The sequence below is a fragment of the Botrytis deweyae genome, assembly GCF_014898535.1.
Source record: "Botrytis deweyae strain B1 chromosome Unknown BDEW_009, whole genome shotgun sequence".
NCBI lineage: Eukaryota > Fungi > Ascomycota > Leotiomycetes > Helotiales > Sclerotiniaceae > Botrytis > Botrytis deweyae.
In genome coordinates, this window is record NW_024066216.1 from 913295 (window position 1) to 927743 (window position 14449).

The 14449-nt window shown below is 42.8% G+C and overlaps 7 protein-coding genes across 7 annotated transcripts; 1 reads left to right on the forward strand and 6 right to left on the reverse strand.

Annotated features, from left to right (window-relative positions):
- Positions 1-1118: 1118 nt before the first annotated feature.
- EAE98_004891 (uncharacterized protein) lies at positions 1119-1773 on the reverse strand (the record flags this gene model as incomplete). Its single annotated transcript, XM_038952512.1, has 3 exons — positions 1119-1503; positions 1593-1701; positions 1725-1773. 3 exons carry the CDS (start codon positions 1771-1773, stop codon positions 1119-1121), a joined length of 543 nt encoding a protein of 180 aa, XP_038811162.1.
- Positions 1774-1926: 153 nt separating this feature from the next.
- On the reverse strand, positions 1927-3912 carry EAE98_004892 (uncharacterized protein). The gene is made up of 2 exons (XM_038952513.1): positions 3140-3912; positions 1927-3074 (listed from the first exon to the last, which is right to left on the reverse strand). The coding sequence occupies exons 1-2, from the start codon at positions 3563-3565 to the stop codon at positions 2490-2492; spliced, it is 1011 nt and encodes a 336-aa protein (XP_038811163.1). The 5' UTR covers positions 3566-3912; the 3' UTR covers positions 1927-2489.
- A 2626-nt stretch (positions 3913-6538) lies between these two features.
- EAE98_004893 (uncharacterized protein) lies at positions 6539-8331 on the reverse strand (the record flags this gene model as incomplete). The annotated part of the gene is made up of 5 exons (XM_038952514.1): positions 6539-6643; positions 6745-6857; positions 7379-7623; positions 7712-8048; positions 8097-8331. 5 exons carry the CDS (start codon positions 8329-8331, stop codon positions 6539-6541), a joined length of 1035 nt encoding a protein of 344 aa, XP_038811164.1.
- A 1648-nt stretch (positions 8332-9979) lies between these two features.
- On the reverse strand, positions 9980-10485 carry EAE98_004894 (uncharacterized protein; the record flags this gene model as incomplete). The annotated part of the gene is made up of 2 exons (XM_038952515.1): positions 9980-10145; positions 10193-10485. The coding sequence occupies 2 exons, from the start codon at positions 10483-10485 to the stop codon at positions 9980-9982; spliced, it is 459 nt and encodes a 152-aa protein (XP_038811165.1).
- Positions 10486-10787: 302 nt separating this feature from the next.
- Positions 10788-11132, reverse strand: EAE98_004895 (uncharacterized protein; the record flags this gene model as incomplete). The annotated part of the gene is given in 2 exon segments (XM_038952516.1): positions 10788-11031; positions 11047-11132. The coding sequence occupies 2 exon segments, from the start codon at positions 11130-11132 to the stop codon at positions 10788-10790; spliced, it is 330 nt and encodes a 109-aa protein (XP_038811166.1).
- A 355-nt stretch (positions 11133-11487) lies between these two features.
- EAE98_004896 (uncharacterized protein) lies at positions 11488-12048 on the forward strand (the record flags this gene model as incomplete). Its single annotated transcript, XM_038952517.1, has 1 exon — positions 11488-12048. The coding sequence occupies one exon, from the start codon at positions 11488-11490 to the stop codon at positions 12046-12048; it is 561 nt and encodes a 186-aa protein (XP_038811167.1).
- Positions 12049-12377: 329 nt separating this feature from the next.
- EAE98_004897 (uncharacterized protein) lies at positions 12378-14084 on the reverse strand (the record flags this gene model as incomplete). Its single annotated transcript, XM_038952518.1, has 1 exon — positions 12378-14084. The coding sequence occupies one exon, from the start codon at positions 14082-14084 to the stop codon at positions 12378-12380; it is 1707 nt and encodes a 568-aa protein (XP_038811168.1).
- Positions 14085-14449: the final 365 nt, after the last annotated feature.

Consider the following 14449-nt stretch of genomic DNA (forward strand, 5'->3'; position numbering starts at 1 on the left):
CACATTTGAACCATTTTTTCCTTCGAGCAAGCCACTTCAATCCCTTGTCTAGACTTGCTGCTGTAATTCCAGTCTCTATCTTATAGCTCATTGAGGTATTCGTGAGTAGAGAGGGCATTTCTGTAGTGGTGCGAGAACTAATTTGAGAGAGACTGCAAAAGATGTTTTATGCGTCTTGATCATATGGATAATTGTTGTACCAGATTTGATATTCCGAAAGCTCTATATACTCCTAAAATAGCTTTCCACTGGGCTCCTAGGTTCAAAACTCAACACAATTTATTGAGAATTCTGCTGTTCGAAATGCGTTGCATGATCCATCTTCCTCTTAGACTTTTCATCCGGTGGCTAAAAAGGATTTCAATCTCTAAAAAACTTCCTAGTCCCAACCTCAATGTGAGGTCAAAGTTGCTACCAAGACTGAGGTGATCCTTGTTCTGCAAAGACAATTCGTGATTGTCACGAGACATGAGACAACGTTGTAGATGCGGAATCATACTTCACCAGTAGGAATTTGGTCTGATAGATTGCTGGAAGTGAATTTGGACGATAAAAATCAGGCCTTGAATGAGAACAATTATTATTTCTCGTTGCCATTGGCATGAAAAATTGTATTTCAAATGGTGATTGTCCGAGCCAAAATACATAAATACGTCAATCGTGATTGTCATTTGCATAGAGTACATTATTTTCTGTGAGATTGAGTGGTACTGATTACATTGCTCGCACCGATCTGATAGACACGTCATTTTTAAGATCGACTCGGAAAATAAATTATTGACTCTTGTTTTAAGGTATATTAAGAATTGCAATAAAGTAAAGTATCAGGTCTTACTGCTCTTCCATATTTAGGAGTAACCGCCGGTGATAAACGTTTATGTCGCGGCTCAAATTTCGGGATACTACACAACTATCGTAAAATCAATGATCTTCTCTTGCTCTATGATGAGGAATATGCATTCCCTTCAAATCTTCTTAATCGTCGTGTAAAGCATGAATAAGCTGCATTGCAGGTGATAATTTGTCTTTCTTTCGGAAAACAATCTCCATTTAACAGAACTCAAAAGCAGGTTTACTTTCGTTGCTCGAGACTATCGGTATAATAAAAAGAATATCATCTATAACACATTGCACGCAAGTAGCCCGCCCGGGTCCAAAACCCATCCCTTTTTCAATTCCCTCACTTCTTCGGGTCTAACCAACGCCACTCTCTCCTCCCCTGGTCTTTCCCCCCTCATCACGCCCAACCTTGACTTTACATTTCTAATATTCTTACTCAATGATGCGTTAGCTACCAAATTCTCACCGGCAAGAATATCGAGATCCGGGTTCCTCGTCGTGGCTATAATGACCGACAGTGCTGTGCTGTGAACAACACCATTAGTGTAGAAAGCGTGTAAACCAAGGATTGTACTAAGACAAATGAAGAAAAATGCGATGCCATATGAGAGGTAATGATCTTTCGGGGAATACGAGAAGACGTTGGTAGAATTCGAGAAGTAACTGGAACATTTGTTGCATTTTGCTTACTAAAGTAATGTTAGCTCCGAGATACTTGATGATGTGTGTACTTGATGTCGCGGCGAACTTACAGAAGTTTGGGTTCGTTGAATATGCTGATGGTAATATTCGCAGCCAAATCTTCGATACCCCTAGCCAGACTATGATTACGACAAGCTGATGGAGGTTTTGTAAAGAGTTCTGTCGAATTATAGATATTGGACGATCGGCTAATATTGAAAGCCGTGTATGCATTATGGCCTTCGGGTTCATGGTATTTTTTGAAACCGCCAACATGGGTATATCTTCATCGGACGTCGGAAGCATTTCACGGCAGGTATTTTAGTCAAAGATTGCCCGAAAAGAAGAATTTTGCTGGAAGACCGATGAGGAACGAAGCGCGTTGATAGAATGATGCATTACCTAAAGTGAGAAGATTCGCACGAAACCTTCTCTCAGCAATAAGAGATAGATTCAATACGGGTTTAGGCGAGCCTGTATATATCCCTTGAGAAATAGTTCTCAACTTTCTGTCGTAGTATTTTGCTGTAGAAAAGCAACGTCTATAATTGCCGCAAAAAAAATAACAAACAAGTAGCTTGCTTGACCACAGTGAATAACGGTGTCAGAGATGAAGCAAATAGGCGAGTCAGAACATTCACCGATGTTCAAGGGACAGAGATTCCAGTGAATCGAATTCATTTCAAATGGAGCCAGTGCATCAGATAGTGTAAGAGCGCACAGAAAAGGGGATGTCAGTCCCTCGCCATCAAATCGGAAAACAAGCCCGCGACAAGCAGTCGACTTGACCACGATCATGCAGAACCACCAATGCATTGCCAAGAGACTAAAAGCACTCAATAAATTTAAATATATTTCGACTATATGTAGGATATCTAAAAGAAAACTATAAACGCTTGTAAAATGCTATGAGATTATATTCGTAAAACATTTCCAAAACTGTTGCTAAGTCAAGTCGCACACACAATCTAAACAGGAGCTACCTTAACAGCCTCAAGATCGCTGTTACTGGCACTAACCCCATCGCTAGTCTTTTCTCCTGCCTTCTTCATCTTCTTCTTCGTGCCTAAACCACCCAACCCGGTCATTGCTTCCTTGAAGGTAATGGCAGGGTTAAACAAGTTTAGAGTGAAGCAAGCCACAATAACCATAACCCCTTCAAATCCGATGAATAGATTTTGTTTCTTGATAAGATTCCCAGTCCATCCTTCTGCCAATTCCGCGACCCTGTATACAGATCTCCAGAAGATACAAATCGTAGCAAGGGCAAGAGCGATTAAAAACCCCTTAAAGCCTTTAGAAGAGCGAAGTGTTATGAAAGCGGGATTTTGATCGAATGCGGCGTTACCGAGGGAGCGGTATCGGGAACGTGTGCGTAATGCAAAGTCGACGCAGAGGATCATGAAAATGAATAGCGTGAAAACTTGGAACGCGAGACCAGCTACCATGATGTTATCTCCAGTATCTGGGGATTTGCCTGAGTGTGAAGCTGCGGATGCCAAACCACCACCTGCAGCTTGCAGGAGAAGTGACATAAGATCACATGGAATGAACTATGGAATAATTAGTATTAGGCTGATGTGAAAAGACGAATGGTGAAAATGTGTCAAGAACATACAATTCTGGTATAAGCTTCAGGACTAATCCTTGAATTTTCCGGTCCGAAAGCATATACAATTCTTCTCAAGCACAAATAGATTCCTCCCGCCATAAATGCCGGTGCGATTGTTAAGCAAACAATCTGCATTAAAAATCCATCTTGTTTCCATTGATTCTCCCAACTCATTATACGACCCGCATAGCCGATTACTTCAAGTATAACACCGGCGCACATAGCGAATGTGAAGGCGGTTGCGCGACGAGTGAATGCATATGTAAAGACAAATCCAAGGAATGAAATGCTAAAAAGAGCGAGAAAAGCCGCATTTGCGCCGATTGATACACGATAGAAATAATAGGATGTAGAGATCGGACATGTGTCGACTGTGCAATCCGCGAATCTATCCAGTTTGTTTCGAGGGAGAAGCATAAGAAGGGAATTCATGGTGGCGATGATGTGAGAATAAAGTGTCGATAAAGGCTGTCCCTCAGTTTATGAGATAATAGAAATCCAGAAGATAAAGAGTGTCGAGAGACTGACTCAACAAGTGAAAGGCTGAAAATATGATATACGAGGAAAAAAGTAAGACGTAAGGGTGCGGCGAAAGTGATGTGTAAGAAAATCTTACACGGCGTGAAAACGATTCCCGTTTCCGTTTGTAGGCAAAAATGATATCAGATGTGTGAAAGAGATGAATTTACCTTAAATTGGCAGAAAGACGGTAAAAGAGAGAAGAAACTTACGTGGGAATTGTCAGCATTTCTATATATTAACTGGATTGTAGACAGCGCTGCAGTCGCTTTGTTGAGGGAACAAGCCCATGTTTGTAAGTGGAGGAATGAGATGGGATTTCGGAGCAGCCTAGGTCCGATCGTCAAGTTTTACTCAGTCCTGACTAGCGCAATGGGAATAGCGGCATCTACTCCGTCTCTGTTTTTGGTTGGAGTGGTAGAGTCTTCTCTCATTCAGATTTGAAGAAGAATCTCAGCGAAAAAAATGCTTCAGAGTTTTTTTAAAGCTGATGATCAGCTATTATAAAGCTATTTCGCTCCTCCAAATATCAACCGTTACATGTCGTTACAAGGCATGAATCAAAATAAAGACTTCATGTTTCGCCTTGTCGGGCTTGCTAGGCAGCTCGGCCAGCAAATTTCATTTCTCACATCTAGGTATTGTAAGCGGTTACAAGTATCCGTTCTTTCTCTTATCTCAACCTATCAACAAGCTCGGTAAACGAATCCGAGCCGTTCTGCTCAACACGTGATGAGATCGGAACGTCGCTTACATTTGTGTTGGCTAGACCTCGTTTGTCAAATCGTATTTTCAACCAATCGGAACTCTTTGTATCCGAGTCCCTGTTTTCGATTTTCGCCTGCGAGAAAATTCCCCCAAAATCGGTTCTGTTTCAAAGCTTTGATAAAAGAAAATCTCTCTTAATAAATTGCTTCTGAAGACTACCGTGCTACCCAAGTTCTTAGCACGTCCAATATCTACAAGATCATGTCATCCATAACGTTCTCTCTTTCTAGCTAATAACTATGGTATGCTATCTGACTGTCTGACTACAGCGGGTAGCATCTCGTTCTGCAATCAGTTTAAACGGGAGTTCATTGAATCTGGGATCTTGGGCCGTCACTATAGATGTTCACTATTATTTTGGGTTGACAGAGTCTGTTTTGAATCTTAAAGGATGCGAAACCTTTCTCTAGTCGATTGGTCTTGGTACCTGGCTACTCTGGACTGCTAACATCACGTTGGCCGTAGTTTAATCAAAACCATTTTTGACGAAACCTGGCAATGGCAAGCATTGGTATTATCATCATCATTATTATATCCTTTTTTTTTTTTTGGAAATTTCAATTCGCAACCCTCAGCTCTCAATGATAGATGTCAGTACATGTGGCAGTAGGAGTACAAGTAGTACAAATGCCGATCTAACATTTCCGAGTTCGAACGATACACGTCAAACACAGATCAATGGGCCTCAAGAGCTAAAAGCCGTTGAAGCGGTAAAGGACAAGAACTGGTGATTGCATACGCACCGGGTCGAAATAATATAGCCGTCCCCATATCGGTTATCAACACCCAAAACCTCTTAGTGGCAGGATTTGACTCCCTAGTGATAGCGGGGATCTTAGCAATAGTTTTGGCAGTTCTCTTCAATCTTACCGGTACGCTGTCTGTGTATGTGAAATTTGTCAGGACTTTATGCATCTCTTCATGGAAATCGCTTTATCTTCATAGAAGTCAGTGATTGGGAGATATTATGGCAATTGGCTCGACGCGTCATCTTCCACGAACCTGGGAAGATTTATTAGTCGATACTTGTCCCCGATCCAAAGATGGAGACTTTACCATGGGGAGCTCTCAAGTGAATCATCAAAGACTTTCACTCGATACGAACTGTGCTCGAAGTTGGACTCCAACGATTCGTCCTTAGGCAAGCCGCCATTTTTTGCCTTGGCGTGTATGACGGCTTCTACTCTGGTAGAGATATTAATTGCATTGATATTATTGATCGTGATCGCGCGCCCACTTTGATCTCTGATAATCTGGTTTACGAAGAAATCGACTGATGTCGTTGTCACTTAATGGTTGCTTGACCGCCTCTTCGGCCTTTTGATTGCTCATATTGAAGTGATTCGTAGAAGAGACTATATTATATGAATTGGGTTGGGAAAGACTAATTCTTATATAGGCTTCATCTATCTATAGTGGAGCTCTTGTGCTCGCTGGCCTCGTCATTAACCACACGCATTTTGCACCATCGTCAACCAATCTCGTCTTAGATATGTGCCTGATCACACAGTCAAGAATGGCAATTTAATCTCTATAGTGTGCACACCATCACGTACGACGACAGACCCGTGGTATCTCAAATATTCTATATCAGAGAAACCGCCCAATCGTCCTTCTTAGTGAGGAATATCTCTCTGTGGGAAAGTAACACATTCAAAGATCAAATGAATCATGTCATTCTATCAACAAATGGTATTTGCGAGACGTCTAACCATTTTCTCAGAGCATGTATTTCTTCAGATATCGTATTCATTGATGGGGAACTGCTAATAGTAAGTGTACACACACCTCATCAAGTTGTTCAAGTGGGATACCGGGTTCAGGAATACAGAAGAATCACCATAATATCCGTTGAATAATTTATGCTTGACTCCTTCTGTTCAAAGATGAAGATTCCGCTACAGCTCTAAAGTTCATGTAACAACAGTTTCAACTGATACCATATGACTTTATAATAAACAGACAGTAAGAGCTATACTGGCATATTGACTGTGTAATATTAGCCTCAATTTAAGACATTTGACATAATATGACAGCGCATGACGAGAAACGGAAATAATTTTTGGTTAAATTTTTGACATCTGATTTGCGAATGGTGTTTCTATCCTGAGTACATAATCAGTATGTAACTTCGGTGGTGTTATCCTTCACACATCTCGCCATCTGCTCTTCCTTTCGTAATTCAATCTCGTTAGGAGTGGACTCCCACTGACCCATATTGAACTGTTTTAATTTGGGAAGTCAGTATCGTCTCTCAAATGGGATTTCATATCAGTGAATAAATTGGTGCAGGTCACAGTGAATACTAAGAATCGTTTGCGTACCTGGGCTTCGCACTCGTTGTACAGGATGTGCACTTTGATAGTTCTTGAGGAGCTCTTCTTTCTCTGGACTTCAACCATTTCCTTAGTAACTTCGAATAGGACGGTGCGTATAACTATTTACATGAATCAGTACTGCAAGTAATACAAGTCGGTGAAAGCGCTCGGCGACTTACATGAGCGAATGCCTGTATCTGGTGAGTATTCGTATCGTTGCCCTTAGGATATACACCGTCCTCACCAACCCCGCTCTACAGCTCTGATGAGATTTGGCGATGTTGAATTACCAAGTGGACAATCAAACAACCAGCAATCCACTTTCGAGGCAAGATTTAAAGCGAGACGTAATAATGGGATAGAATCATTTTATTGAGTTGTGTGTATTGACTTATGCCAAATGCTCTTACTCCTCTGAAGTTTGCATATACTATATATACATAATAGACCTTGTACCTATCACCGTCACAGGCTTAATTTGCATAGTCTTTCTCTCGCCCCCTCCTCACCAAGTTAAATTGAAACTTTAATACTTCTCTTCCATTTGTTCTGGATCGAATCATAATTTTCAACTAGAAAAAGCCTTCTGCTTCGGTATGGGAAGAATGGGTATAAGAGGGACGGGTGGAAGTTCGGATACGGCTCAGAGTTTGGTTGATTCCTTCTCTGGTAGCCTTCGAGGCTTTGATTGATTCGTACCAAGAGAGCAATTCTCTCTGTTCTTGTGTCGGTTCAGAAGCTTCATATGCAAGTCTCAAGGTCATAAAATTTTGGCCTTTGCCATAATCCTCTATACATCGAAAGGCACCACTCCACATAAGCAGAAATGGAGAAATTGGTGCTCTGTCCATGAATAAGGTCATATACTGCCAGGTCTTCTGAATTCTGCGGTTATGACATATGTAATGAATAATCTTTTGGCTCTGTTCATATGGATGTTTGCATAAAACATCAATAAGGCATATCCGTTGACTGTCCTAGTAATTGTCGTAGATCAGGGCGATAATCTAATACACTAGAGCTTGATCCCGGTCTCGTAATAATCTTTTCAGGTCGTGGATAATGGCTAATCGCAGCATTTATCTGGCCCCTGTCAAAGATGTAAAAGCGGTATACAGGTTCAAGACAAGGCAAGGAGATGCTGAGTGCTTGGTAAAAGTCCTCAAAGGTGGCTCTTGCTGGACAGGACATGATACAACCAGGCCGATTGTTGCGATATCTCTCGAAACACATGTCGATGCTCAGAACATAATTAAGACACTCGCAAGTAAGTTTGTGTTCCGGCCAATGTCTCTCTGCGCATACGTTACCTAAAGATGTTCAGTTTTCGGTGTTTGGCTAATCACAGAAATACATACTGCAATATATCTGCGACTGGCATTCCTTGCAATTGAAACCGTCTTTTTTGAATCGACTGGGACAGCCTGAACGGCTGCATCGTTCTTCAGAGACATCCTCATCTAGCCTATCTTTACCCATAATACCATCCATCATTCCACCAGAATTTGACCGATGCTGCATTTCTTTTTCATCAGGAGCAGATGCGGCATTCCCGTCCATGGTCGTATATGGGCTGTCTTCGGCAAGATCCATGTCTCTCAAGGAGCGGTACTTTTGTGTAAGAAAGGATACACTGCTCAATATTCGATATCCAAAGTAATACAATCGAGCTCAAACTATTAAAACTATATTAATGTAGTCAATATGCATACGTTTGAGCTGGTGTGAAGTGAACGAGTTTAGGGCGGCCAGTCAGCGTTTCTGAATTACTTTCATTGATGACAGACAGGTGCGAAGGACGAACGTTCGTGCCTTCTATCCTTGTGGGGAGAAGTAGACTGACTCTAAAGGTCAAGGTTCCGGATAGTAGAAACCGTAAAGAAACTCTGATTATCAATTTCAATCTCGATCCAAGGTATTCTGGAATCCATGGTTCTATAACCTTTTGCAATAGTCGATTTGTTTTACCAGTCTCCTAACCCATACTCAAGCATTTTTTTCTCTCAACCCTCCTCTTCCAATGCACATTATTGAAATGCCACGCCAGATCCTCCACTCCGTACTCCCCCATAAATTCTCTACCGCATTCCGGACACTCTAATTCCTCCCTTTCTAGAATTTTCCCCATCGGCACTGACTGGTAAGGATTGTGTATTCGCAATGGTATCTCAACTGTAATCACGAAATTTGACGTATCAATTTTTACCTCGACCATCGAATCTTTATGATTCAAAAGCGACATTGCAAAAACAAGCGCAAAGTCCTTAGGTGGATTGTAAAAACTCTTGACACGACGTAAAGTTGGTGTATACCTATCTCCGCAGTTCCCGCGCTGAGATTCGATGTACAGCTGGCGTAGCGATGAACATGGCGACGCTCTCCGGAGCTCCTTGAATCCCATACTCGTGTCATGATTTTGCCATATCGTCGTCGTCGTTGCTGTCGCAAAATGGTCGACTCCTGGAATCATGCCCATGGGATGAGTGGATTGTCAAGGTGGTGGTAAATCATGTGCGGGGAAAGTATGTGAATAAGTTCCGTGCATCCCTTGCCTGTCAGGTGTTCTTTCCCCGCACTTCTGAATCTGAGAGCGAACATCGTGGAATTTATGAGTTGTATGCGTCATGATTTAACACTTGAGTGATTGACTATGGATAGCTGAGAAGAATGCATTGTGTCGAAATTGTTGTTGCGCAGTTTCAGTTTTCCAGAAGATTTTGTTGCAAGGGGATGCTGTTTATATACGTGGTCCACTCGCTAAAGAAAGGGACCCAGTGGGTAAACGGTGATTGGACTAGAGTGTAAAGAGGCTTGGGTCCCGAGCCGTTAATTGGCTCCTGATGAGATATGAATTGTATGCGTGCTGTACAAATAACAACGCACAGGGTACAGGTTTCAAGTTGTTTTGACTGTGTTCACCTGACGGTTGATCTCCGATCATCTTTTTTCCACATAGTTGATTTCTATCAACTATCAATCTATCATACAGGAGTGCTAAATTTAGGAACAAACTGTATTCACACCATGCATGACGCCCAAGTTAGACGAGCATTGTATGTGTATTTGACAACTTCTTCCGAGGGTATTGCTTGGGCCAATCCTCAAGTACGTAGCTGTTCCGCGTAACGCACACTTTTCCGCTCCGCCGCTCCGTCTCTCAAGATCAATCTCAAGTAGTTGCTTTGTAATTTACCATGCTATTGGAAACAGTATAAATAGGTACTATAACCAGCAAAAATTCTCAATTGCCACCCCATCCAAGCCACTGTCTCCATGCCCTAGGGCATTTGCAAAAACTTTTACAACAGGGACATCCCTTTTGTACGGGTGATTCGTCGAGTTCCTCCCGTGGTCTATGCCAGAGATCGTATGCAAATTGATCCCCCGCCAGCCTTTGCTCTTTTTTTCTTGCAAAATTTAGCAAATGCATGAATGGAGAACCAAAAATTAATACTTTGACCAGTGAAAATGCGGAACTTTTGCGAGAACGAGGCACATACACCCTGTCAAATTTTCCTCATGGGCTTGTTCGACTTCACGCTCCCGAGACCTCAAGAGGAATTGTTCGCTTGACCGTGAGCTTTGGGTTAGCCGATGTAAACTATCATTCTTTGGAGGCATTTGTGAGACGTCCGAGCCTGTGTTTTTGTTGGTATGCTCTGAGTTTTGCTGTGGCCTGCGAGTTGAATGATCGGCTTCAGACATCTTTGTGCTGGCAAGAATAACGTCTTTCATTGCACTTTGCATATGATTTAAGTGAGATATCCTGAAAGTTTAGAAGGTGATTGTATAGCCTTGGTGTCATGAACCGTACTGCAAATCACGGTCGTAATGTCAACCAACAACCGTATTGTTGGGAATGCAGTCATGGCCGCAGTCCAACTATAATCCGTAAATAGTTTCCTCGCAATTCTGTGTACGCACATGAGACCACACGGAAACAAGAGCATAAAGAGAGATGCAGTTTCTCAAACTCGAAGTCTCATACCGAGCAAGAATGCCCCGTTTCTCATTGTTTGTGAAAACATGGATACATAGTCCGTCTTTCATCAAGTTCTACCAGCGGCCTTCTTCTTGTCAGTGCTCCGCATGTCTTGTTTCTTGGCTCCCTTTCGTCTGATGTATGCAATCGTATAGGATTCACAATGGTCTAGAGCTTTACAGAGTTCGAAGGTCCGGACATTGGCATATGACAGCTCAATAAGCTTTGCGAGAATCAACTGAAAGTTAATGCAGCGCTCTTCAAAGCTCATAAGACAAGTAGATGGCGATTTGTCAACCGCCCAGTCTTCTCTAACCTGCATTTACCGTGGAGTACAGACAGCATAATAGCAACAAATTTTTGCATCACTGGATACTCTACTCGCCGCGTAGTCCAAACAGATTCCCGCCATTTCCATCGTTGACCGCAGCCGGTGGTCTCATCTTCCTAGCTATAGACTCTTGGATTTGAAGAATCTTCCAGCCTATACTCGCACTGGTCTGTGATGCTCAGTCTTGCTTGCATTGTCGGAGAATTGATATCATGCAGAGCAATAAACAGATCCAGGTAATTATGAGATATTATCGCAAGGAGCATGTAGAGTAAGAAGGATTGGAGGTGAGGTTAAGGAAGGAGGTCGCAAACGCACAGACCACCAACCTAACCACCAATGACGTAGCACAAATAATTTGTTTGTACGACAAAAGGCTATATTTTCAATGTAAATACAATCAACAAAAAAACACCCCTATGAAATAGCCGCAAGCATGTCGCCTTTAAGGGGTAATACAATTGATGAACCTACATCCCCATCTACCTCGCCTCAATCTCAGTCCCTCACTGCAACAGAACGAACAGCTCAACTTCGCAGTTCCAGCGCTCTCACCTCTATCACCCAAAACATCCAATATCTTATCTCTCCCGGCTCTCCTACCTCCCCAAAACCCGTTCGATTTCGTACCCGCGCTCTTCTTCGGGCTCTTCACTCCATAACTGTCTTTATATTCTGGCGTGTTATCCGGTATGCCAAGTACGCAGCTGTGGGTTCTGTCGTCGCAGCGCTATCTGCTACTACCATTGGAAGTTTTGCGACGGGGATAGGATGGGTTGTTGCGCCTACAGGAGTCATAGGAGTTTTGGGAATGAGTAGTTTGTGGTGGGTAGGGAAATGGGGATTTAGTAAGACGAAGATGGGGAAGAGGTGGGAGAGGAAAGTTGAGGAGGAGGCGGATAGGCTTGAAAGAGAGGATAGGGAGACGAGGAAGGAACAAGTGAAGACGGATGGGCAGTGGCGGGATGTTACGGGACCAAAGGCTGTGCCGTGGTAGATTTTATCAAGCACTTGTCGCTGGGATGCTCTATCTAATATCGAGTGGGGAGGCGTGGATGGGAAGATGAATGTATAAAATGCAAAATTACAATCTTATAAGGTTGAAACGTATCACCAACCATGTAAATAAAGCACTCTGCATCTCATAAGTTCTACTTTGGCTAGCACCACACACTGATTGACATGCAACCGAACAGCTGAGAAGATATGGTCTGCAGTCAAACACTAACCAGCTTTATTATAATGACAGTATCGTAATCTCAATGCTAAACCTAAAACTCCTATTATATTTCCATTATATTCCCTAGTACAAGTCCATTGTATAAGTCAAGGATCATCTTCCAACTTAATCCAGCCCAAGTCGATACCCTGTCTCTCCCTCTCTTTCTTTTCCATTTCCCGTGAAATCGCCTCTTCCTTTTCTTTTTCTTTGTTTGCTCGCGCTATGTTGGCCTTGCGTTTACAAATCCAGAAAATTACTGACAAAATAAAAATAAAAACCGTGGCGCTGCCAACGGAGATTCCTATCATCTGCGCAGTAGGTAGTCCTGTGCTAGAAGACGAAGATGAAGACGATGAGGTGGGGGACTGGGGCGAGGAAAGATCTATAGGGGTGGTGAGGGGCGTCCAATGAGACGACCAGGTGTCTTTCCATGTGGTTGTTGAGGTATCGAGGGAAGTAGAATCAGGCTGAAGGTTAACTAATTCCTCATCGTGAACATCAGGACCCGGCGCTTGAGCTAGAAAAAATGCAGTGTTTTGGGAAGAAGAGATATTGGATGAGTCAGTCCAGATGGTTCCTAAGAAAGCAGCTTGGAGAAATGCACGGCCGAGAGCCCAAGAGCCGGAGGGGAGTGAGGATGGTTGGCAGGGGAAATAGGGAACGGAATCAGAAGTGTTAGATAGGGGGGATGTTAACGAAAGTGAAAGGAGGGAGAAGGGAATTTTGATTGAGGTTTGAGTATTCTGATTGTCTGAGTCTGGGTTAGAGAATGTGAAGGCAAGGTAGGTAGGCGATGAGATGATGGGCTTGTAGAGTGGAGATGTAGTGTTCCAGAGGTAAAGGTCTAGATTTTCGTTGTATGTTATGGGGAGGAAAGAGGCAAGTATGCCGCAAGTTGATGTCGGGAGGTAGAGATGTGGAACTGAAGGATCGACGTTCACTGCTAGTGAGCCATTAGATGCGGCGAAAGTTGCATTATTGAAGAGAAGTCCAGATTTAGTGGTATTGAAGTTCAAAGGAGAGTATCCATCAATAGTACCGATTGAAATGTCAACTAGTGACACAGAAAATGTACCATTGTAGCCCTTTTGCGTAGTGACAGGCGCCAAAACTCGAGATTGATCGTATCCACCAAGTACCAAACTTCCAGGAATACCCACCGAAGCAGAGCCAATGTGCAATCCAAACGAATTCGACGGAATCCTAGCCTGGGAGTATAAACCAGAGGAGAGAAACTGCCCGGTAATATTTGAAGAGAGTGTCTGATTAATGGCTGGGGCACCTAGGGCAAGGGTCCCGACTTGAGGTGCGTATGCTGTTCCATTTGATAGAGTTTGGACAGCATTCTCAATGACAAGCAGTTCAAAGTTCTCGATAGTGTTGCTTTCAGTTCCATTGGAAATTGTCAAGGTATCAAGTCCTATGTAAGCGGTGCCAGATAAATTGGGTAATGCACCGGCCCGGTTTGCGATTGTGGTATTGGCAATGACACCAGTATTATTGATTTGAGTGTAGGAAGTGGAAGCATGCCTATCAAAAAGTCCAGCTTTCGATGATGAGCAACCTGAAGAATTAGAACAAATTGAAGTGCTTAGGATATTAGCTGTCCATGTCCCACCTGGAAGGAGGTCAATAGCTTGAGTGGGTGTGCCGATATCAATAGAAACTGCTTGCCATGGTCCGTCAGGGCCATAACTTCTGTCTGACCATTGAAGAGATATTGCATTAGAACCTGCTGATGCAAGAGGAATAAAGAGTGATGCTAAAACCAATGATACTGCTCGTGACTTTGGAGTCTGTGATGCAGCCATTATGAAATACAACAAATTTGCTAGAATGAAAATGAATAAAACAACCAAACCTAAGAAAATAAAGAAAGAAAATGGAAGATTAAGGTGTGTTTATGATAAGATGAGACACTTGCGCCGCCCATGCCGCCTTCAAACTACATTGCGATGCACCAACATCAGCAACTGTTGTCTTGGGAGCTTCAGCCTCGAATCACAAAAAAATCAATCCTCCGGTCTTAAATCAAACCTGAACTACATCATATCATCTGGCTTCCGCGCTTGAGCTCTCGGAATTGGCTTTTAAAAAGCGAAGCAGCTACTATAATAATAGGAATTAATGTTGGCCCACGCGGCAACGATATTAAACCAACAAGTGGCCAACTATG